The sequence below is a fragment of the Hemiscyllium ocellatum genome, chromosome 19 (genome assembly GCF_020745735.1).
Source record: "Hemiscyllium ocellatum isolate sHemOce1 chromosome 19, sHemOce1.pat.X.cur, whole genome shotgun sequence".
Taxonomy (NCBI): Eukaryota; Metazoa; Chordata; class Chondrichthyes; order Orectolobiformes; family Hemiscylliidae; genus Hemiscyllium; species Hemiscyllium ocellatum.
The window spans coordinates 27,422,819-27,447,833 of record NC_083419.1 but is presented as its reverse complement, the minus strand read 5'-3'; the positions used below and the strand labels follow the sequence as shown (position 1 = coordinate 27,447,833).

Here is a 25,015-nt window from a genome sequence, read left to right as displayed (position 1 = left end):
AGCAGGTCAGGCAGCATCAAAGGAGAAGGAGAATCGACGTTTCGGGCATAAGCCCTTCTTCAGGAATGAGGAGAGTGTGCCAAGCAGGCTAAGATAAACGGTAGGAAGGAGGGACTTGGGGGAGGAGTGTTGGGAATGCGATAGGTGGAAGGAGGTTAAAGTGAGGGTGATAGGCTGGAGAGGGGGTGGGGGCGGAGAGGTTGGGAAGAAGATTGCAGGTCAAGAAGGCGGTACTGAGTCTGAGGATTGGGACTGAGAAAAGATGGGGGGAGGGGAAATGAGGAAACTGGAGAAATCTGCATTCATCCCTTGTGATTGGAGGGTTCCTAGGCGGAAGGTGAGGCGCTCTTCCTCCAGACGTCATGTCGCCATGGTCTGGCGATGGAGGAGTCCAAGGACCTGCATGTCTTTGGTGGAGTCGGAGGGGGAGTTAAAGTGTTCAGCCACGGGATGGTTGGGTTGGTTGGTGCGGATGTCCCAGAGATGTTCTCTGAAACGTTCTGCAAGTAGGCAGCCTGTCTCCCCAATGTATAGGAGGCCACATTGGGTGCAGCGGATGCAGTAAATGATGTGTGTGGAGGTGCAGGTGGGGATTTCTGATGGATATTGAAGGATCCTTGGGGCCTTGGGGGGAGGTGTGGGTGCAAGGTTTGCATTTCTTGTGGTTGCAGGAGAAGGTGCCGGGAGTGGAGGTTGGGTTGGATCTGATGAGGGAGTCGCAGAGGAAGTGGTCTTTCCGTAATGCTGATAGGAGAGGGAAATATATCCTTGATGATGGGGTCTGTTTGGAGGTGGCAGAAATGACGAAGGATGATCCGATGTATCTGGAGGTTGGTGGGGTGGTAGGTGAGGACCAGTGGGGTTCTGACCTGGTGACGATTGGAGGGGTGGGGTTCAAGGGTGGAGGAGCGGGAAGTGGAGGAGATGCGGTGGAGAGCATCATCAATCACGTCTGAGGGGAAATTACGGTCTTTGAAGAACGAGGGCCTTTGGTTAGTTTGGGGGGAGGGGGGCTTTGGGACTTGAAGATGGCAGCGATGGGGTAGTTTTGTGAATCTTCTGAAGTTAAAGTCACAACTTTGCTTCTCCTGGACCCATTGCACCACTTTTGAGTGTTTAGATTCTGTGGCTGCTGAAGGATCCTGATCTGGAAAGATTTGTCTGTTTTGATCTCTCTCTAATGGTGTTAGTCACTTAATTGACACATTTATTGGTATTAAAGCCAGATTTCATTGACCAGGTTTGCCTTTTAAATTAAGTTCACAATACTTTTTATTTAATCTATATATTGGTCACAACCCCACTCCTGCATTGGAATAATTTGTATCCATTTTCTCCAGGTGTCACATGCGAGCAAGACATTACAATTTCTACTTCTGCCATCGTTAGTCTTCCAGAAATAAAGTCATCATCTCTTAGTCTGAATATCTAATGCTCAGACATCACCAATATGGGTGAGGCATTAGAATCATTGCCTATCCCAATTAGACACATGGTTAAGTAGCAATAGACACTGCCTAGATGAACACTCCTTTAGACCATACAGTGACTCAAACCAATTTTGTATTATTTTTCTTTTATGCTTGCTGTAGAAATCATTTAACATTTTCCAGTGTGTTAAATAAACATGTGTTTCAAGGTCCAAAGAACATCTGGTGTAAGATTCCCTGACCTTTTCTATGAGGCAAGACAAAAACGCAATGGATAATGATTTTGGTGCAACAAGTTAACAGAATTGAAGAACCTTATTGGAGGAAAGGAAATAAACATAACTGCTTTCAATCCTTGTTCCTTAAAGCGGCCAGGATACAAGTGTTGTCAGCTTTGGTTCTCTTCTCTGGCTCCTGGTTCTGCTGCAATGCTGTGCACATTTACACTTTTATGTCTCTACTTTTGATATGTCCCGGAGGCTGTTTTGTGAGCTCGGCATGTTGACCCCTGACTACATGTGTCCACGCTACCCGAGGCCTAGCACACAAACAGCCTGGCCATCTAATCCCACACTTGCAAGTACCATTTTCGCCCAGGTTGCCAATCACGTACCACTGAAGTTCATGACTGGTGCCATGCTAGGATCATCTCTGTTTAAAAAGCATGAATTTTTCAAACTGACTTGTTTCATTTCCTCTTAGCTGCAAACAGTAGAATCAAACAAGTTAGAACTTTCCATAAATTGTACAAATAATATGTTAAACAGAGCATCCGTCTAAATTACTTAAATAACATATTTACAATTTGTTACTCTGCACAAACAATGGACGTCTCCCTGTACTAAAAATTGTCTGCTGTTGCACTGACTCTAATTTACTCTTGTTACAATGTATGGTATTGTAATGTGGTGAGGCATCAACAGCTAGATTGGTTGTGGCATTAGTTAAAGGGGAACACATAGAGCAACACTTCGATCCACTTTGAACAATTAAATCCAGCTCGCACCCCTAATGGTTCTTTTGGAAATAAAAATGGGACTGACACAATCGCGCACAAATTGTGGATTGCAATGTTTTGCCAAATTAGCGGATTCTAGGAGGGATTACCATAGAGATCCTATAATTGGCCTTCCTATCTGTCTGTGGCACAGGGGGAAAGTTGACCAAGTTTCAGGCCTTAATTACTCTCCAACGTTCTCAATGAAAAGAGTGCTTATTTAAACATTCTGCCTATCCATCTTTTTTTATTGGAAGTGTGAATCCAAATTCTCCTCTGGTTCTGGAAAAGTCAAAGAAGGGAATTGCTGTTGAAAACCAGCCCTTTAATTGAACAGTTATTCAGTTGATGCTGACTTTCATGGGCTGCCAATGTGCCGTTATGAGCATTTTAAAGCATGGTGAAAACATAACGTTCCTGCCTAGGAAGGGTTGGTTAAACAGAATATGAAGTACCTCCATTTAAATCAAATTGGAAATAACAAGTGGCACTGTGGTTTTTGCTCTGCATCAAGAAGAATTTTAACTAAAATAGGATAAATAGACAAGGTCTTTTCCTTGGGGTGGGGAGTCCAGAACTAGAGGGCGTAGATTTAGGGTGAGAGATGTGAGACATAAAAGGGACCTAGGGGGCAACATTTTCATGCAAAGGGTGATGTGTGTATGGAATGAGCTGCCAGAGGAAGTGGCGGAGGCTGGTACAATTGCAGCATTTAAAAGGCAGCTGGACAGGGATATGAATAGGAAGAGTTTGGAGGGATGTGGGCCAAGTGCTGGAAAATGAGACTGGATTAGATTAGGCTGTGTGGCCGGCATGGATGGGTTGCATTGAAGGGTCTATTTCCGTGCTGTACATTTCTATCAGTCTGTAATTAAATTGTTGACTTACATCAACCTGTATACTCTTTGTCTGTAATATGATGAGAACAGGAAGTGGCAAAAATCGACTAAAAATTCTCCAAACTGTTTTTGAAGAATCTCATCACCACTCTGTGATTCAAGATTGCCCATGCTGTATTAATTAGCTGATGGTTCTGTAGAATCATATCTAGTCATAACAATCTGGTCTTGTGCAAAAAGAAGAGCGTGCACTTTGCTAACCTTTCTTCTGAGACGGTTATCCATGCATTTGTTAATCCTAGATGTAACTATTTAAATGCTTTCTTGGCTAGCCTCCAAATTCCCAGTTTCAAGCTCATCCAAATTCTACCTTGCAGTTGATTGTGGTCATACCCTATTGACTGCCATTGACTCTCTGTCTTTCAGTTGAAGTCTCATATTCACCTTTTACGTAATCTCTGTGGCTTTACTCCCATGTCTCCCTTGTTGTCCTACAAGGCTCAGGGTGCTACGTTCCTCCAGCTTGGAGGAAGTGGAAACCTGTGAGACCCATGGTAACCACATCTAATTTATGTGTCTGCAGCACGAAGAACTTGGAGTTTGATTCCACACGTCAGGCACTATGGTAAATCATGGATGGGTAATGTTGTCTGGACATTCACTTCCAGGAAGCAGTCACAGCCCTTGGATTAAGTATTAAAGATTTATCCTGTTTGTGAGGGACAGGAGGTTGCGACTATAAGTAGAGGGCAAGAATGAGAGCTAGAAGGTTGCAATGGAGGAGCCTCTGTCATTGCAACTGCCTGACGGATTCTTGCATCATCTGTAAATCAGAGCAGGCACTGCAGTGCTAATGAGCAAACTGAGGGGAGTAAACAGAAATTAGTTATAGTAGGGTTTGTTAAAAGCATTTTAATTTATAGAACAGCAGCTGCAATATTTGGGAAGATTAAAAGGGGAAGCTGTGCTGGACTGTTGGGATAACTTTCACTTGAGTTGTGCTAGATTTGGTTTACTAGTCAATCAGATAACCACCACAGGAGAGAGAGCTGTAAACTCACTATTCATGGGGATGGGAGCCAGTTGGTAGTTTGGTTTTTCATGAGGTTTGGAAGAGTAGGAGAAAAGGTTAAGTCATTAGCACAGGGTACTAACGTGTGACAGAGCGCACATACACCAAGAGTGCACCAGTAATAAGGTCAGAACACAAACAGAATGGGAAACAATGGTCATGTACATTTTCATTAACTAATCATATGCACTTGAATGAGTTGATAATGCAAATCAATTTAAATGACTAGGATGATAGATGCTAGAGACATGGTTGCAAAATGACCTCTGGTGGGAAGGACCTGAATAGTCAAGGCGATTTGCCATTTCAGAAGGACTAAAGAAAGGAAAAGGAGACCATTACCTCTGTTGATGAAAGATTGGATCAGTACAGTAGAGAAAAATGATCTTGGTTTGGAGGATCAAAAAATGGTTCAATTTCTGTAGAGATAGAAATGACCAAGAAATAAAATCATTGGTGGGACTGCTGTATAGGTCCTCTGACACTAGCTACACTATTAGAGTATGAATCAAGAAATAATAGGGGCTTATAAGAAAGACATTGCCTGGAGAATGAGTTATTTGGTTAGAATACAAACTTTTATTTAGAGTAATAAAAGATCAGATGATTTTTGACTTGATCAGGTGTAAATATGTATCCTGATTATAGGTCAGCCAGGTGGACATCACAGAGTATGTGTTCTCTCACTTGGGCTGTTAATCGGACCCAGTCAGGGAGCCCTGGCTGACAGAATATACAGGTTCTGTTTATGTCAGAGGTTCTGTTCACTGAGGGCTGTCTTTTGAGGAGATTTGATCAGTGTCAAGGACTCTCCATGTGTAACTAAAGGGTGGCTTGGTGATTGGATACCAGCCTCTGTGGAGTTAATTCAGATTCATTATTAAAAGTGACCTCAGTAAATGATACTGTGGGTAAGAGGGGCCATAACATGATTAAATTTCATGTTTAATCTACTTAGGTCTGAAACTAGTATCTGAAACTTCATATCTTTTGTGATTGCATTTATTTAAGTTTGAGTTGGTTAAAATAGATTGGGGAAATAGTTCAAAAGGTAAAGTGGTAGAGAAAGTATGACCAAAGGTTAACAGCAAGATAAGAATTGTACCAAATTGAAAGAAACTATGTACAATTCTTCAAAGATTGATGGTAGGCCAGACATCGGGGAGACAGGACGCCAACTCGTAGAGCGTTTCAGGGAACATCTCTTAAACACACACACACCAAATTTTCTCACTGTCCCATAACTGACCACTTCAACTCCCCCTCCCACTCCACCAAAGACTTGCAAGTCCTGGGCTGCCTCCAAGGCCAAATCCAAGCCACCTGCCAACGGGAGGAAGAACACCCATCTTCCACCTGGGGATGCTTCAATCACACGGCATCAACATTGACTTCTCTAGTTTATAAATCTCCCCTCCCCCATCTCATCCCAGATCCAACCCTGCAACTCTGCACTGCCTTCTTGAATGCCCACCTGTCCATCTTCCTTCTCACCTATCCACTCCACCCTAACACCATTACCCCCAAACCTGTATATACCTATCACCTTCCCAGCTGCCATTCCCCCAGCTCCACCCTACCCTCCAATTTATCTCTTTAACTTTCAACCCTCCACAGCCTCCCACACCGACACATCCCCCCCACACCCCAACCGCGCGCACACCCCCGAAATGTCGACTCTCCTGCTCCTCGGATGCTGCCTGGCCTACTGTGCTTTTCCAGTGCCTTGCTTTTCAACTCCGAGATTGTGATAATGTGAGACATAATTGGAGGATGACTTAAAAAAAATGACACTGGAGCCCGAGAAAAGAACTTGAAAAAATGTAGAATAAAATAAAAGCTTTTCATGCTATATCAAAGGCAAAAGAGTAACATCACTGAATGTTGGATTTTTAAGGCAGTGAGTTTGGGAAATTGACAAAAGAATGCAAAGAAAACGGTAGAGACTTTGAACAAATATTTTACCTTTGTCTCCACAGTCGAATGTACAAAAAGCTTCCAAGAATAGTGGAAAAACCAGTAGGCAAAAGAGAGAAAGGAACTTGAATCACTCATAGTCACTCAATAAAACGTAATAGGAAATTAAAGGCTGTCAAGTCCCCTGGATCTGATGCCCTGTTACCTAGGGTCTTAAAGAAAATGACTATAGAGATCGTGAATGCATTGGTAGGAATCTTATAAAATTCCTTAGATACTGGAAATGTTCCAGCTGACTATTTGAAATCTATGTTAATAGTTTGGAGCAAAGCACTGACAGTATTGTAGCCAAATTTGCTAATGATATAAAATTTGGGAGAAAACCACGTTGCAAATAGGATATAAAGAGCCTGCAAAAGGATACAAATTTTGGCAACCACAGTATACAGGGGAGGTGACCACTTTGGCAGGAATAACCAGAAACCAGAACATCAATAAGAGCAAGAATGCAGGGTGCTGCAGTACAGAAGGATCTGGGTATCTTTCTTGCATAAGTTGCATGGAGATGCACCAAGTTATTGGGAAGGCAAATGGAATGTTCACCTTTGTTTCAAATAGGGATACAGTATAAATGTGGGAATGTCTTGTTATAACTATACATGGTGTGGTTCCAATTTTGGGCACCTTTAAAGAATATGGTTACAGTCTGATTTTTGGAATGAGCGGATTGGCTTGTGAGGAAAGTTTTTTTAATATCTGTACTCATTGGAGTTTAGAAGAATGAGGGTGATCTTATTGAAACATATGATTCTGAGGGTCTTGACAGGATGTTTCGTCTAATGAGAAGATGAAAAACCCTGAGGGTACAATTTAAAAACGAGTCTCTGTTTTAAGACCAGATGAGGAAGGATGTCTTCTGAGAGCTGCTAGTTCTTGGAATGATCTTCCACAGAGACTGGGTCATTGAATATATTCAGAGCTTATTGAATGTATTTCAATCTATCTTGGACTTCTGATCAATGACAACTTCGAGAGGTAGGAGTACAAAACAGGTCAGCAATGATCTTATTGGTGGTGCAGACTCAGTTGTCTTAACTGCTGTTTCCTTTTCTTTTCGTAAACCTTGCCTCTTACATGCCCTCACTTTCTTTCCCTCCTCTATCTCCTCTGTTAAGAATGTCCAAAATGCTTCTCTCTGCAGTTTTCACAATGAGCAATGAGATGATGAAACAATTAATTTGTTTTTGTTCTGTTCATTTTTGGATAAATGTAAGCCAGGACACCAGTGAATTTGGTGCTTTTCTTTAAAACAGTGATTTGGAATCTTTTTTGCATTCTTTGAAAAGGCACACAGGACCTTAGTTTTGCTTTGCATCAAAAAGGCAGCATCTTAAACAATTCTACATATTCTCAGTACTGTACTGAAATGTTAAAAACTTGGTTAAAGGCTGAAATGCTTGGAATGGGACTTCAAACCATGGCACCTGAAACCAGAGACAGGAGGACAACTACAGAGCAAGGATGACCATGAAAGCGTGTTGCATGTAAATATGCAGCTGGTATTTTGAAGTACTAAACTCTGTTTCTGTACTCACAGCCGAAATCCCACGTCCACAATGGAGCAAAGCTTTGGGATATCTGACATCTCAGGCATTGAAGCAGAATTCTTTTTGGACAGGCATTTGTCACGATCAGCACTTGCTTTGAAAGAATCTGAAATTTAGTTATTTGAATCAAACATCTCAAGAAATGTAGGCACCTGGTCACAAACCGAGACTTCACTGTAGATTTGGTAGCAGATCCATCTATAGAGGGCTGCATGCATTTCACGTGTTGAATCTACAGCTGGTTTTCAACATACTGAAGAATACAGTGCCTGAAGGCATGCTTGTTTAGCTGTGGTTAGCTCAGTCCTCATTGTGTCATTGTTGATGTACAGATAAGGGAGTCCCTTTCCAAAAGAATGTTTTTTCATTTCACCCTCTAATTTTTAAAAAAATTAGATCTGTAGATAGCAAATTGGCTTTATCTCTAAACTGTTCGTCCTGACTGAGAAAGGAGGTTCTCCTAAAATAAAAGCAAAATACTGCAGGTACTTTGGATACTGGGGAGCTGCAATAAAGCCAAGTACTAAAAAATTCAAATCTTAGCATCTACGGAAAGAGAAACAGTTTATTATCACTTCTTCAGAATTGTAATGTTAACTGTTCTCTCTGATTCTACCAGACCTATGGTATTATGTGCTGTGTCTGAGGTAGGTAACATTTCTTCTCAAAATGGGCAATTCGTCTTTTACCGTCTTCAAATCACTGAAATTTGAATATAAATTTTATAAAATGTAGTGGTGCAGTGCTTCTTGTAATATGCAATGACGTTTTGGTCTTGGTGGTCCTCGTGGGGGACAGTGAAACTAGTATAATTTAGTATTCATTTCTTTGTCATTAGTAATCTGTTTTCCACCCCTTTACCTTGCTGATTACTTAAACGTGAAACCACACATGTTTTGATATTACTAGGTTAATGTTAGCAAGAATACAGAGCTGGCTCTTACAGATCTGTAGGCACTTTGGGCAAGCTCTGATAATCTGAAGGCTTTGGTGACTGTCACCTTAGTATACGATGTTGTTCACAGAGTGGTTTTCTCCAACAAAGAATTCCTTTCCATAATTCTTTTAGACAGATCCAACATTTTTATTTTGCAGATGAGGGACCATACGCCAAATCTACAAACCCAGCAAAAGCTTCCGAAGGCACCTTGGCAGTTAGAAGACAAAGTATTCCAGGTTAGTCTAATCTGCGTGTGTTGGCTGTCTGTACTGCAGCTCAGGCCTGTTTTCAAATGTGCTCCTTTGGGAGGATGTTTTTACGTATCACCCACAAACAGGTTTGAAACATGGTACTCTTCTGTAATAAGCACCTTCTACAAGAGCCTTAGCCTGTGCTGTACTCTCTTGTGGAGTTTGGCAAATATTGTGATTCCTCAGTGATAGGATCACCAGCAGTTAATGAGGAATAGTGACATTTCTTTTGTTGTATCCTTGCTTTCTTTCACTTCTGAGAATTCTACATAAATAATCTTCTATTGATGCTTTCTGACCTGGTAAGCACTTCTAGCATTTTGTTTTTATTCTTCTATTGATTTTGTTAAAGCTAGGTTTAGAGGGAGGAACAAAATCATGAAACATTGATTTATTCATGCATTCTGGGAATAATTAATGAAGAATCCTTATTTTTATCATTTTAGTTTTACTTCAGATTTCTGCCACAGCCTTACTCCCCTATGCCACTTAATCTTCTATTTAGCCTGTTTATCTGTTATTTCAGAAAGTTATTTTCTTTAAAAAGAGCAGGCAGTACTTGAGATGTCAATTTGGTCCTCCTGAGCCCTCTATAGACAGATATCTGTACAGTGGTTATGATATTATTGGGTTATATATAATTTATAAGAGTCTCCTTTCATTCTTGGTTTGAATCTCGTCTTTTATTCTCTTTGGACTTGACCTGGGGAGAAAAGAAGTCTTCTAAACTTTCACTTGTGTGAAAATATCAGAGGTTCCAATTGCAAAGTAAAAGAGAAAACACAGGCGACTATTGACTGTTCCTGAATTGCTGCAATAAAAATTATTATTGCTTCTACTAGAGTCTGGTAATGCAATAAGACACATTGTCTTTTGCCAGCTTTACTAAAACTTACATAATTGATATTTTTATCCAACTACTGTGGACTGAATACTGTTCAGGTAAACGTGATTGGGCTACTTTCAGCCAAGATACTTGCACTCGCTATGAACATAGCCAGCCTATAGTGTCAACTGCAATTTTTCACTTGCTACCCATATCCCTGGATTCCCCGAGAGACCAAAAACCTGTCGGCCCTCAATAAATTTGAGTTGGCATATCCACAACCCTTTGCAGTGTAGAATTCCAAAGATTCACAACTCTTTTGAGGTCAGATGTTTTTCCTCATCTCAATCTTGAATCATTAGCCTCTTTTATCCTGAAACTGAATGAACAGAGCAGGCTCCATGGGCTGCATGATCTTCCCCTTCTTCTACTTCTCGTCTTAAAACAGCATTATTTTTATTGAAGGTACTTTAAATTTTGATCACATTTCAGTTCTCAGAATTTCTGGTATACCAATAATAAGGGTCAACAATCAACTGCAGTCATCTATTCTTTGTAACCTGCTGTGAGTTAACCTAAAAGAAATTCTTGTCTGTCTCTCAGCACTAAATGAGTGATAATCTGTCTTGATGTACTTGAATTGATTGATCTAAATGAGTCCTTAGATGCATAACTGATCAAAAAAGAAGTTTAAGTCATGAAAAGTTAAAAATTCTTTGGAACATTAGAGAGGTTGGAAGATGGGTCTGTCTTCAGCTCCCTATGAATTCCTTTCCTAACCTTCTCCACCTCTGCCTTCAATTGGAAGCCTCTTCAAATCTGTTTCCATTAACCTCTGGTCGGTTGCCCATTTGTTGTCTCTTTCATTTGGCTTGATGTCACTTGTATGCTTCATGGAATATTTTTAAAGTATTAACCAAAATAGTGTTTGTCGTCTTAAAATAAAGAAGGCATTGGTTTCAGTAGATAATTCTAATATCTGATGGATTCTGGCATTAATTTTGACAAATTTCTCATGGAAAACTGGAAATTCCATGACACTGAAAGCAATTTTTTGCAGGTTAATGGTTTACATTGTACGTTGATTAGATTGTGGCTTAAAAGGTGATCCCATTATTTTTTGGAAGAATGCGTTTTTGCATGTGTCAGCAATGACCCCCTTTTTCAGCCATGACATGCTGTATCGGTAACAGTAATTGGTTTCAATATTTCACCTTTTAACCATAAGCGAAGGATCAAACAGGTGATACTGGCTCTGCTGCAAAGATGCATAGGAATTTAAAACATGCCTACACAGACCAAACCCTGTATGAGGGGTGACAAAGATGACCATTATCCACACTGATGTTGGTGGCTTACTTTTAAACCTGGCATGTATAAGTTGGTTGCCATCTTTCGAAGGACATTTGAAGGCCTCAACAGTCAATTTCTATGTCAACATCCACAATATGAGTGGCTGTATGAGATAAAATGTTGCAGTATTGTACACTGTACCAAATGACTATTTATAGTCTACTGGCTGAATCCAGATGGTCTATATATATGCACATTCTCAGGCTGTGGGACACGTGTTTATAGTGATGTGCTAGCAGTCTAAAATTATTAATAGTAAGCCAATAAAAGTAGTCTTTGAAAATAAATCTGACAATGGCAGGAGCTTAATTTTGCTCATTCGGGAAAGCAATGGTGCTAACAGAAGCTAGCATTTTGATATGATGTGTTATCTTGCTGTTGAAAAAGATTGTGCCTTGTCATTGTTTATTTGTTGCCTGAGGCTTGTGATGGAAGAGCACTTGCAGAATGCAAATGTTCACAGATTGTAAAAAAAAAATTCAAACTTCATACTTAGTAAGCACTAGTTACATGCTTACGCATAAACATTGTTCTAAACTGGGGGAAGGTTTAAAAATGGTTGCACTGAGCTTAAAGTATTTATGTCCTTTTCCAGCACTGGAAACATTAAGGAGATTTTCTTTTCCTTGATGTGGTCCATAACAATTTCTCATTCTTTTTGTAATTGTTTTCATAATTCCAGCAGGTATCTTTGCAGAAGTAGGACTTCTGTACCTTGCCATGACATGCTTCGGTTCTAATGTGTGTGTGTGTGTGTACTTTCAAATACTTACCTAGCATGCATAAAATCATAGCTGTTGCTTCCAGAGTTTGTGAAGGAAATATTTCTAGATTTCTGTTCTGTCTGTCCCATGCATTGCTATTACGTTGAGCGCTGGCTGTCATTCATTGATCTACAATTGCTCCATCTCTTTAAGCACCACAGTAAGGTTTAACATCAGAGTGACTGACAAGAAACTATTACCACATCCTGGGAAATGTTACCAGGCATGGGTGAAGCTTTCTTTTGATTGAATTGCTGCATTATGTTAATTAGAATATTTTTGATGACTGATCCTTTTGCAGTTTTTAGAACAATATAGCGCAGAACAGGCCCTTTGGCCCTCGATGTTGTGCCGACCTGTGAGCTATTCTCAGTTTGTCCCCTTACACTATCCCAAAATCATCCATGTGCTTATCGATTAAATCTCCCTAATGTGGCTGAGTTGACTACATTAGAAGGTAGGGCATTCCACACCTTTACCACTCTCTGCATAAAGGACCTGCCTCTGACGCCTATCTTAAATCTATCACTCCTCAATTTGTAGTTATACACAGACAGTTTCCCGAGGCTGGAATCGAACCTGGGTCCCTGGAGCCGTGAGACTGCAGTGCTAACCACTGAGCCTCTTACTTTCCATGTTGCTAATCATACATTTTAAATAAGAGCAGGCGCAGATTATTTGGTCCTTCAACTCTGCTGCACAATTCAACTAAATTGTGGCTGATCCTATATCTCAACATTACTTTTCTCATGCTAACTTCCTACCCTCTGATAGCATTAATGTCTAGAAATGTTATTACCTCTGTCATACTCCATGACGAAATTTCCACAGAATATTTCAAAGATCTGAATGATGAAATTTCTACTCATCACTGATGTACTGCTTATCCCAATGCTGTGGAAAAAGTGAGGACTGCAGATGCTGGAGAACAGAGTCAAGAATGTGGTGCTGGAAAAGCACAGCAGGTCAGGCAGCATCCGAGGAGCGGGAGAATCAACCTGTCGAACTCGATGCTGTGCCCCCTGTGAGAGGCACTTGGGAGACCACACTGTCATTACTGATTTTTTACAATCACCGCATCATGCCCTGTGAGAATTTTGGGAACCTCTTTTGTTTTTAAAATGAATATTAATCTGTAGATTTGAATAGAAAGTTTGAGAGCATAATGGCCTGTCTCCTCAATCCTGTAATCCCAGGGATCAGTCTGGCAATCCTTAATTGTATTTCCTCTATGGTAAGTATATCCTTTCTTAGGTAAAAAGACCAAACTGCACACACTACTCTCACCAAAGCTCTGTATAATTTCAGCAAACCACTATACTTCTGTACTCAAATCGTCTTGCAGTAAGAGTGAACTGACCATTGGTCTTTCTAATTGCTTGCTGCATTTGTTTATTAGTTTTCAATGACTGATGAATAAACACACGTAGGTCCCGAGGAACATCAGCACTTTCCAATCTCTCTCCATTGCATTTCTGTCCTCCTGAGAAGCTCTTATCATGAAGATGTAGTTTGTTGCATGATAGCAATCATATATAACTTAATCTCTCTAACAATGTCCATCATGTTAATCGATGAGGAAGTCAATCAGCCTCACTCCTTTAAGATTCTAAGTCATTCCTGTGCCTAGCCCATATGACATCCCCCTCAGCTTTAGCACTTTAAGATTCCTAATTATTATGCAACACTAACCACCCTCTTGCGTAAATAGTTTTTCCTCATTTGACCTCTGGTTCACTTGCCAGTCACTTTAAATGAGTCACCTGGTTTTTGACTCTTCCGCCAATGGGAGCAGTTTCTTCCTATCTTCTTTATCCAGGCCCCTCTTAATTTTGAACAGCATATTCAAAGCTTCTTTTCACCTTTTCTTTGCAGGAGAACAACTCCAATTCCAACCTCCAATAGGGAAGGTGATGCCTAGTGGTAGTATTACTGGGCTGTTAATCCAGAAACCCAGCTAATGTTCTGAGGACCTGGGTTTGAATCCTGCCACAGCAGATGGCAGAATTTGAATTCAATAAAAATCTGGAATTCTGAGTCAAACGATAACCACGAGCCCGTTGCCTCTTGTCAAAAAACAAAATTCGGTTCACTAATGTTTTTCGTGAAGGAAACTGCCATGCTTAGCTAGATGATAATCTGGAATTGATTGACTGTGGTCATCATTAGACTCTTACTGGGAAAAATCTATCCGGTTCATTAATGTCCTTTTAGAAATGTCATTAGCTGGTCAGACTGTCATGTGACTCCAGACCCACAGCAATGTGGTTGACTCTTAACTGCCCTCTGGCAATTAGGAATAGGCAATATATGCTGGCCTAGCCAGTGATGACTTCATCCCAGAAATGAATACCAAAGAAAACTACTTCAACCTGTCTCTGCAACTGAAGTTGCTCATCCCCAGCGCTACTCATAAAATCTTCCATGTACCCGCTCTAATGTTTTCATACACTTTTTTTTAAAGTGCAGTGCCTAGAATTGAGTGTAATGCTCTAGTTGAAGGCAAACTGCTGTTTGATAAATTATTTCCTTGCTTTTGCATCCCATGCCCCTATTTACAAAAGCTTTGATTACAATTTCCTCCTTTTGAAGTAGTGCAGGTAATTATCAATGTTCCCTAGCTATGTAGTACTTGTATTTACAGCCTGGTGATTTATCACATTTAAATCCTTTGTGATCTATGATGAAGGTTGTCATAACGTGATAAAGTTATATCAGTCACATTAACTCCTTCAAAAGTGATTGCTGTTGTCTAAAAATCTCTGTCTCGCCTGTTGATTTGATATATATTGCACCCCTGAGGATAAATAATGCAATTGATTGATGACTATTAGAATAATTATCAGTGGAACAGTCAACGGAACAAAGAATGCTTTTTGATTGTAAAAGCTGCCATAAAAAAAAATCCTATTTCTGATTGTCATTATTTTGTCCGGACATTCTTGGCAGTTAAATAATGTTATGCATTGATGTGGTACTTTTGATGTAAAAGCATTTCAGGAATTTTATTACATGAAGATGGAAATCGATTACTTGGGTATAGTAGCCTAATGGTTATGATTAGATTAACAACGTAAGATAGCAAGTTCAAATTTGTAGCTCTACGAAACCCAGACAAGAATGGTGTTAGGTAACCACCCAATTAAGAGTTGGAGGAAGCAGTAAAAGCATCCTCATTTACAAACTTCGTGCAGCCAAGCAAGTGAATGTAACTGGTGAGGCCTAAGTGTTTGTATATGTTTTATGCCAAGCACGCCAACTGCATGATCCTACACAATCTTCATTATTGTAAATGCATCTACCTGGCTAAGTTGGTGCGCTTTACCTGAAATTTAGTAGCGATTGACTACACCAGTCAGAACCAGAATAATTGAATCTAACTGTGGGCAAGAATATTAGCTTATTCCAGCACAGCTTCCATCTTGCAATATGGGACATTATGTTCCTTTCTCTCCTATCTATAAAGCACAGGATGATGATAATCTGGCCAATGCCAGTCTGCCAATCATCAGTAAATGATGGAAGGATTCATTGCCTACTGAATCATAACCTCCTCAATGCCCAGTTCTGCTTCTGCCTGAGCCTTTCAGCTTATGATATCCTCTTTCCATCTTTATCCAAAAATGGAGCCAAGGTGAATGCCAGAGATACAGTAGCAAAATGGCAGCATTCAACTTAGCAATATCAAATAACAAATAAAGGCATTCAAAAAAAGTCCTTACTTTCCCCAAAAAAAACTGTATCCTAAAATTGTCAGACTTTTCAGCCATGAGCAGAAACATATCCGCTGCTTGTCAAACTCTGTATTAGGTCTAACAAATATTGTCTGTTATTCAGGAGATACTATGCAGCCAAATACAATCTTGGCCATGCAGATGCCAATACATCAAATACAACACATTCTAGGACATTCCTTGGAGCTGTTCCCAGTCTGGGCATTAGTACTCTGGAAATGTGGAACAAATGCTGTAAGTGGCATTGTCGCTGCAGACTAATCCATCTGAAATCATGGTAGCTCCAAGGAAGTTCCTTGCCATTGTTCTGGATCCTTCATTAGTTGGAGCTTAAATTATGAAGTGCATCACCACTAACAAATGCTCCAATACACACATCCCATAACAAGCCCCAAAATATGATTCTAATGTGATACTATTGCAAAGCTTTCTATTTTTGTTTTTCATATATCGTTGCAGTGTGCTGTTTAATCAGTGCTGATGTTTACCAGGAGGACGTTGCAGTTGTTTTATTGCCATTTCTTAGTGACAGAGTAAAGATCTCTTTAGACTCAGACATTTGTTGTGAGCTAAGTAATTATAAAATTTCTGTTTGCCATCCATGTTAATAGTTTGTTTTATCTCTATGTAGTGTGTGGATGCTTTTATCTATGTTGTACATGGATGCCTTACCGTTGACTGTATTTGGGAGATAGGCAAAAGAGAAAAAAGGGAGCAAGTGTAAACAAGGTTGACGTTCATGTGTAGCAACACTGTCAACATTGAACAGATCTTTAAACGTAAATTATGTCCATAAACCTTTGGCATTGCATCTCATAAATAAATATGGTTGAAAGCAACACACCATACCCATGTCAGAAGATGGGCCCAGATTGTTTTATTCAGAGTTTGCTCTCCTATTTCTTCTGATGTGACTGCTGTTCTACATCTTTCATTAATGTGAGTTTACCTCCTAGGACCAGTGACTGATACAGAACAGAAGCAATGTGTTGTGTTTTTCTTCACATGAGACAGCTTTGATTTAAAATTCCACTTTTGCAAGTAATTTTATAATTTCCCCAATTTCCCTTTTTAATGGATTAGGAATAAATTCCATATTTCATCCATTGTCCCTACTTGAAAAGCAATCACCTAATTTATTTTCTGATTGTTCTAAGATTCATGTCCTCACTATCTCTGGAACCAATTTACCATCCTTTTCAAAACACTTCATAATTTTGGTGTTTTCTCTTTAGATGATCTCACCAGATCTGAAACAAAATCCCAAAATTTTCAAGACTGTTTTCCAAACTGCAAAACATTTATCAATGTAGCATCAGAGTAAATGTGCACAATATTCCTTCCATTGCTTTCATTGTACACCACACCTGCAATTATGGCTATATTTATTTTGAGGTTTATTTTGATCAACTTTCTTGCCATTTTGTGTATCTTATCCAACAAGATAACAAAGCAAGGATTCAATGTTCTTCTACTTGTGGCCTCACTGAGGACAAATAGTCCTCAGCAAAGAACTCCCCTTTGTTTCTCTCCGCACCAGATCAACCTTTATGAAGTAACCTTTTAACAATTTGGAGTCGCTGGTGTTGGACTGGGGTGTATAAAATTAAAAATCTCACAACACCAGGTTATAGTCCAACAGGTTTACCTGGGAGCGCTGGCTTTCGAAGCGCTGCTCCTTTATCAGGTGGGTGTGGAGTTCGTGCTCTGAAAGCTAGTGCTTCCAAATAAAACTGTTGGACTGTAACCTGGTGTTGTTTGATTTTTAACTTTGTACAACCATTTAACAGCCTTTTTGTATCTGTTTCCTCTCCTTTTCCTACTACATCTGATAATTCCATTATACAGATTCTATTGTTGCAGTGAACATGGATGAACACTGTATCCACAGTTTTTATTAACTCTTTTTAATCTATCTTCTCTGCTAGTAAGGAAAATAAATTAAACTTTGAATGAATTCAGCATGAATTTGAGACAGGTGTGAGAATGGTCAGGAGTTTCATTGTTTTTTTTTCTTTACGACTTTTATTGTGTAGTAAGGTTTTTCACAGATTTCTGCCGAATTTACAGAAATGAGCAAGAAAAAGGGGTGGTGCTGCTGCAAGGAGAAACAAATTACGCAATTCCAGAAAGTAGATGGAAGTTAAGATGAACGAATTGTGACTGCAGGGGGTTTTCCCCTCCATTTTAAATGTAGGTTTGGCCGGAATTTGTTTGTGTTGAAGAGTATAGTGCTGGTAAAGCACAGCAAGTCAGGCAGTATCCAAGGAGCAGAAGAATCGACGTTTCGGGCATAAACCCTTCATCAGGAATGGGGCTTGTGGGCCGGGGAACTGAGAGATAAATGGGAGGGGAGGGGGTTGGGACTGGGGAGAAAGTAGCTTGGAAAGTGATAGGTAGATGAAGGTGAGGGAGAAGGTGATAGGTCGAGGTGGGAGTGGAGCGGATAGATGGGAAAGGTGTTGAGTTGGAGACTTGGGAATGGGATAATGTGTGGAGAAGGGAAATGAGGACACTGTTGAATTCCACATTTTATCCCTTGTGGTTGCAGGGTACCAAAGGAGAATATGGGGCGTTATTCCTCAAGGTGTCCGGTGGTAATGGTTTGGCAGTGGAAGAGGCCCAGGACCTGCGTGTCCTCAACAGAGTGGGAGGGAGAGTTGAAGTGTTCAGCCACAGTACGGTGGGGTTGGTGGGTGCGGGTGTTCCAGAGATGTTCTCTGAAATGATCCGCAAGAAGGCGTCCTGTCTCACCAATGTAGAGGAGACCACATCAGGTGCAATGGATACAATAGATGACATTGGTAGAGGTACAGGTAAATTTCTGCGAGTGGAATCTGTTTTAGATTTAATTTATAATTAGACAAAATATTCCATTTTAATCCCAGTGCAGACAGTTCACAACGTTGTTTATTTTTAAATGTTTCTCTTCCTCTTTAAAAAATAGACCACCATGGCCTTACCAGATCACAGGGTTGCTCTCCCATTTGAGAGAGATGAGTGGCGGTGGTTTACTGAGGGGTACCACACTTCAGGCAGGGGAGAGGTTGTGAAGGAGAAATCTTCATGGTAACTTCAGCTGGTATGGGATTACAAATCACACCTGACATTGCTGTATATTCACAAACCAAACAAAAGAGCTAAAGCTGATGGCTCTAAAAAGAAAAGAAATGGTTGCATTAATATCGCAAGTTTCCTGACCACTGGTTGTCTTAAAGTGCTTTGCAGTCAAACAAAGTAGCAAATGTGTTGCTGGTCAAAGCACAGCAGGTTAGGCAGCATCTCAGGAATAGAGAATTCGACGTTTTTGAAGTCTAGGTGCTTACTGCAGTACGTGAAATGTCACAGCCAATTTGCCAACAACAAAACCCAAATACTGCAGCCTTGGCTAGGTTACAGTTTTCTCTTTTGTAATGTTGATTGAGGGATTAAATATTAGCCAGGACGTGAGGTTAGCTCCTCTGCTCTTCAAAGTTGTCTATTGGATTATTTACGTGCATCTAATTAGGCAGAGAGGACTTTGATTTGTTACATCATCTGAAAGGCTGTACTTCCAGAAGTGCAGCACTCCCATAGTATTGCACTGAAACATCAGCCTTGTGTCTTATACTCAAGTCCTGGATTTGGCTTTGAGCCTAGAACCTTGTGATTCAAGAGGTGAGTGCAGCCAATTGAGCCATGGTTTACACGCTGGAATCAAATGCAGTATACAATTGGGATAAGTATCAGCAGTACATTTGCTTCATTAAGTCAAACTCTTACCAGGCCTTGTACAAAAATTATTATAGGAACAAAGTCTTAATGTCAATTGAGGTATCATTAGATTCTTATTGACTTTTGTAATAGGAATAGCCCAAGAAATTCATTCTATCAAGCAAAGTTTAATGTCTGCACATTGTTAGTACAAAAGTTTTTAATGTAAATTTTGAGTCTACTTCAACAAAAGTTCAATTATTTATTACTAGACAATCGCATTGTTGCTTTGATAATCATCTTAAGACATGAATACAGAATGTCTTAGTCTGTTGTTGTGCAGCAGATTCAACCAGTGAACAGTCTGAGTCACATGGGCTTGGAATATGCCAGTTTGGTGCCTGCTCTGAGTTGGCTTAATGGTATACCATAGCAGTTAGTTTTAATGGTGGAAAAATAACCAGGGTTCTCATTTCCATTGTCCAGAAACCCCTTATGGATGTGCAAGTGCAGATTTGGGTTCAGACAAACTTGGGCTTCCGTCTTTTCCATTGCCAATTGGAAGCTACCATCTAATTAATTTAATCAACTTGTTGTGACATACCTTAATGGTGGTTAGAATTTGAACCCAGATTGTCTACCCAACAAGGGGTAACTACTTATCTATATTTACATATGCAAAATGATCACTTGGGCAAAGTATTCTTAGAACAGTTCCCCAGTGAATGATCAATTTTAGTGACTTTCTATTTGTCATTTGGAAACATTAAAAGCATTGAATATAGTTGTAGGAGTAAGCCTTCAGCCCTTCAAGTCTGCTTCACCATTCATAGCTGATTATCCGACTCAGTACCCTACTCCCACTTTCTCCCCATATCCTTTAATCCCATTAGTAACAAAAACAACATCTGCATCTTTCTTGAAAGTCATTAAGGATTTGGACTCAACCATTTCCTGTGGCAGAGAATTCGAGGCTTACCACTCTCTGGTAAAAGAAATTTCACTTCATCTCTATTCGAAAAGACCTATCCCTTGTCCTTAGTCTGTGACCCCTGGTTCTGGATGCTCTGATCATTAAGAACATCCTTCCTGAATCTACCCCATTTAATCCTGTTAGAATTTTATAGATTTCTATGAGATCCCCTGCAATCCCATTCTTCTAAAATCTAGTGAATGTAGCCTCACCTGATCCAGTCTTTTCCCTGTATGTTAGTTCTGCCGATGTGGGAATCCGTATGAGAAACACTGTTTGTACTGCATAACCAGAATGTCCTTTCTCCGCTAAAGACACAAAAACTGCTCCATGATATTCTGAGAGTGGTCTCACTAAGGCCATGTATAATCGCTGCAAGATATCCCTGGTCCTCTATTCAAGGCCAACATACCATTTGCCGCCTTCACCTGCTGCAACTGCATATTTACTTTCAGTAACTGGTGTAGAAGGTCTCATTTATGTTTTCCTAATCTCTCAACATTTCAGATAATTTGCATGCCTGTTTTTGCTACCAAAGTGGATAACCTCGTTTTTCCATATTATTCTGCATCTGTCATGAATTTGCCCACTCGCTCAATTTGTACAGGTGTGCATTGGAACAATAGAGTCTAGGAGTAACGCATTCACTGGTTCCCTCTTATCCAAATCGCTACTCAAACAAGATTCCAGTAGGTTTGTCAAGCATAACTTTTCCTTTCTAACTCCATGCTGACTCTATCCAATCTTGTCATTACCTTCCAATTGTTCTGCTATTAAATCTTTTATAATGGACTTCAGCATTTTTCTCACTACTGATGTCAAGTTAATCAGTCTATATAATTTGTTGCTTTTTCTTTCTCTCTTCTAAAATAGTGGAGTTACATTAGCTACCCTTCAATCCATGGGAATTGTTTCAGAATCTATAGAATTTTGGAAAATGGATCGCCTCGCACATCTGCTATTTCTAGAGTCATAGAGTCACGCAGCATGGAAAAAGACCCTTCAGTTCAACTAGACCATGCCGACCATAATCCCAAACTAACCAGTCCCACCTGTCTGTGTTTGGGCCATATCCCTCCAAACATTTCTTCTTCGTGTAGTTATCTAAATGTCTCAAATGCTGTAACTGTACCCGCACCCACCACTTCCTCTGGAAGTTCATTCCACATACAAGCCATTCTGTGCAGAACAAAAAAAAATACACTTCCTGTCTTTTAAATCTTCTCCTTTTCTCTTCTCCTCTTCTCCCCTTAAAAATATGCCCACTAGTCTTGAAATCCTCCATCCTAAGGAAAAGATGCCTTCCATTAGCCTTAGCTTATGCCCCTTGTGATTTTATAAACCTTGATAAGGTCACTCCTTAACTTCCTACGCTTCAGTGAAAAAAGTCCCAGCCCATCTAATCTCTCCCCATAAATCAAACCTTCCATTCCTGGCAACATCCTGGTAAATCTCTTCTGAATCCTCTCTTGCTTAGTAATATCCTTCCTATAACAGGGTGTTCAGAAATAGACACCAGTAGTGTAGCAGAGACCTCACTAATGTGCTGTCCAATCTCAACATAATGTCCTTACTCCTATACTCAATGTTGTGAACAATGAAGACAAGTGTTCTAAATGCCTTCTTAAACACCCTATCTATATGTGTTCATAGCATGATGTACCTGAACCTCTAGGTCTCTCTGTTCTACAACACTACCCAAGACCCTGCTTTTAATTGTATAAGTTGTTCCCCTGTTTGTTTTACCAAAATATAATGCCTCCCACTTATCCAAAATAAACCCCATCTGCCCTCATTAGCCTATTGACCCAATTAATCAAGATCTCTTTGTAATTTTAGATAATGCCCTTCACTGTCCACTATATCACCAGTTTTGTTGTCATCCACAAACTTACTAACCATGCCTTCTATATTCTCATCCAAATTATGTATAGATAAATGACAAACAAAAGTGGACCCAGTGCCGATCCCTGTGGAACGCCACTAGTCACAGGCCTCCAGTTTGAAAAACAGCCCTCCATGTCTACTCTCTGTCTCCTGCCATTAAGCCAATTTTGTATCCAGTTAGTAAGCTCACCCTGAATCCCACGTGACCTAACTTTACTAATTAGTCTACCAAGTGGAACCTTGTCAAAGGCATTACTAATGTCCAAGTTAGCAATGTTTACGGTGACTTGTTTAGGTAATATGAGATATTGATTATTGAGCCTGGGAATTCATCTGGGAACTTAATCCCATTAATTTCCCCAAAACTGTTTCCCTACTGATATTAATTTCAGCAATCTCTCTTCATTAGGCTCTGTGTTCCTCATGTTTTTGGGATGTTATTTTTATTTTTCTTTGAGTTGAGCAGTTTTAACAGTTGGTGTGTTCTATTCTCAGAGGAATTCAAAGGTCAAACTGTAGTTGAGTTGATGAAGAAGGAAGGCAGTACCCTGGGGCTTACAGTATCAGGTGGAGTAGACAAGGAAGGGAAACCCAGAGTATCCAATCTTCGACCTGGAGGAATTGCTGCGAGGTAACCAAAATTGTTGTGAAACATTACCAGATGGTGATGTGAGATTGCACTTGAGATGTATTTCACTGAGTTCATACAGGCTTTGTGTATAATACATTCTAAAATTGATGCTGAGTTCTTCTCAAATGTTTTGTCTGCTAAAATTTCTAATGTTTTCTGTAACAGAATTGGTGAAAATGTATCTGCTCCATAATTGAGCCGTCTTTTTGCAAGACAGTCATAAAATCCAAATGTTTTTGTTGGTGTGCAAAATAATTTAATGTAATTGCTTTAGTGACAGACTGCATGAAATTGTTTTTTGATTATCGTAACTTTAGAACAAAGAACAATACAGCACAGGAACAGGGCCTTTGGCTGTCCAAGCCTGTGCCACCATATTTTGCCTTTGCATTCTAAAATTGTCTTTACTTACAGGATCTGTATCCCTCCATTCCCTTCCTATTTATGTATTCGTCCAGGTGCTTGTTAAATGCTGCTATTGTCTCAGCTTCTCTGGTAATGCATTCCAGACGCTCTCTGCCCTTTGTGTGAAAAACTTGCCTCACACACCTCTTTCAAACTCCACCCCCCACTCTTACCTTGAACTTGTGTCCCCAAGTAATTGAGCGCTCCACCCTTGGAAAAAAGCATCATACTTTTTACTCAAACCATGCCATTCACAATCTTATTAGCTTCTCAATCTCCTGCATTCCAGTGAAAATAAACCCAATCTATCCAACCTTTCTTGATAGCTAAAATGCCCCATCTTAGTAAATCTTTTCTGAATTCTTTCCAAAGCTTCCAAATCCTTCTGGTAGTGTGGTGACCAGAACTGTACTCAACGTGGTCTAACTCAAGTTCTGTACAGCTGCGGCATAACTTGTCTATCTGTATATTTAATACCCCTTCCAATAAAGACCAGCATGCCAAAAGCCTACCTGAGCTGCCACCTTCAGTGATCTGTGGACCTGCACACCCAGATCCCTCTACATATCAGCACTCTTAAGGGTACTAAGATGTTCTGCTCAACACATATTTATGCACTGAAATCATATGAATTATGAATGATTATACATAGCAAAACAAATAACCAAATATGTAGTGATGACCATGTGAATTTAATATTCATGTACACTATTTTGCTGACCCAATCTATACCTCATGTAGGCAACTAATTTTTAGAGGTGTTCAGGACGGTTTTCTAGAAAATATGTTAGAACCAGCAGAAGCAGACTGTGTTGAGGACAAGGAATAGTTAACAATAAGGAAGCATCTTGAAAGTAGTGACCATAATAAGTTTGAATTTGATTATGGACTCGAGGGAGTACCTTAAACCAATGTCTTTAAATTTATGTTTGTCAAACTTTAAGGGATTAGAAATAAATTGATGGCAACAAACTGATGGATAGTGCTAACCAGTCTGCAACGTTTCAGATGCATACTTCGTTTTTCAAAAAAAAATCATAGTTTTAACAATAATATTTTTCATGGCCATTGAACCTGATTAAAGTAATCCTTCCAAAAATTGGATGTCAGGAGATTTATTAATGGAGATTGAAAAAATGTTTTGATACTTGAAGTGAAACCAGATCGGTCTTCCTGAGCTTTTTAATTGTGTAACCATTTAATTCAGTTGCTCTTGTGTGTGAAGATATCTTCAACTCAAATATACTAGGCCTTTTGGGATTTTTTTTAAGAACAAGGTTAAAGGCAGAGATAAATTTGGCACAATTGTATATGACTTTGTGTGTTCTGAGGCATGATGCCTGTGGGCTCTCTGCTTTGCTGTTCTTTTACAGGAGTGATCAGTTAAATATTGGAGACTACATCAAATCAGTCAATGGAATCAATTTAACAAAATTCCGACATGACGAGATCATCAGTCTCCTGAAGAATGTTGGTGAGAGAGTGGTTCTTGAGGTGGAATATGAGCTCCCTCCTGCTTGTAAGTATCCTAAATTAAAATTAAAGTTCACTTAAAAGGCTTGAAGTAAATATTGACAATTTTGCTGCTCCACTTGAACTGATAGTTGTTTTAATTCATCTCATGTAGGAAATAGCCTGTATTATGATGTTAAGACCTTCTCTATCATACATATATACACGCACCAATGAAACTATT

At 39.8% G+C, this 25,015-nt stretch overlaps 1 protein-coding gene across 5 annotated transcripts in view; it reads left to right on the top strand.

Moving 5' to 3' along the window:
- The window catches only part of grip1 (glutamate receptor interacting protein 1), a 465,375-nt gene that overhangs the window by 327,930 nt on the left and 112,430 nt on the right, over positions 1-25,015 (top strand). For all 5 annotated transcript variants that reach the window (XM_060839771.1, XM_060839770.1, XM_060839775.1 and 2 more), the window contains exons 2-4: positions 8,958-9,038; positions 22,779-22,914; positions 24,693-24,838. In XM_060839771.1, the coding sequence (XP_060695754.1) occupies positions 8,958-9,038; positions 22,779-22,914; positions 24,693-24,838 (363 nt within the window). The remainder of the gene's footprint in view (positions 1-8,957; positions 9,039-22,778; positions 22,915-24,692; positions 24,839-25,015) is intronic.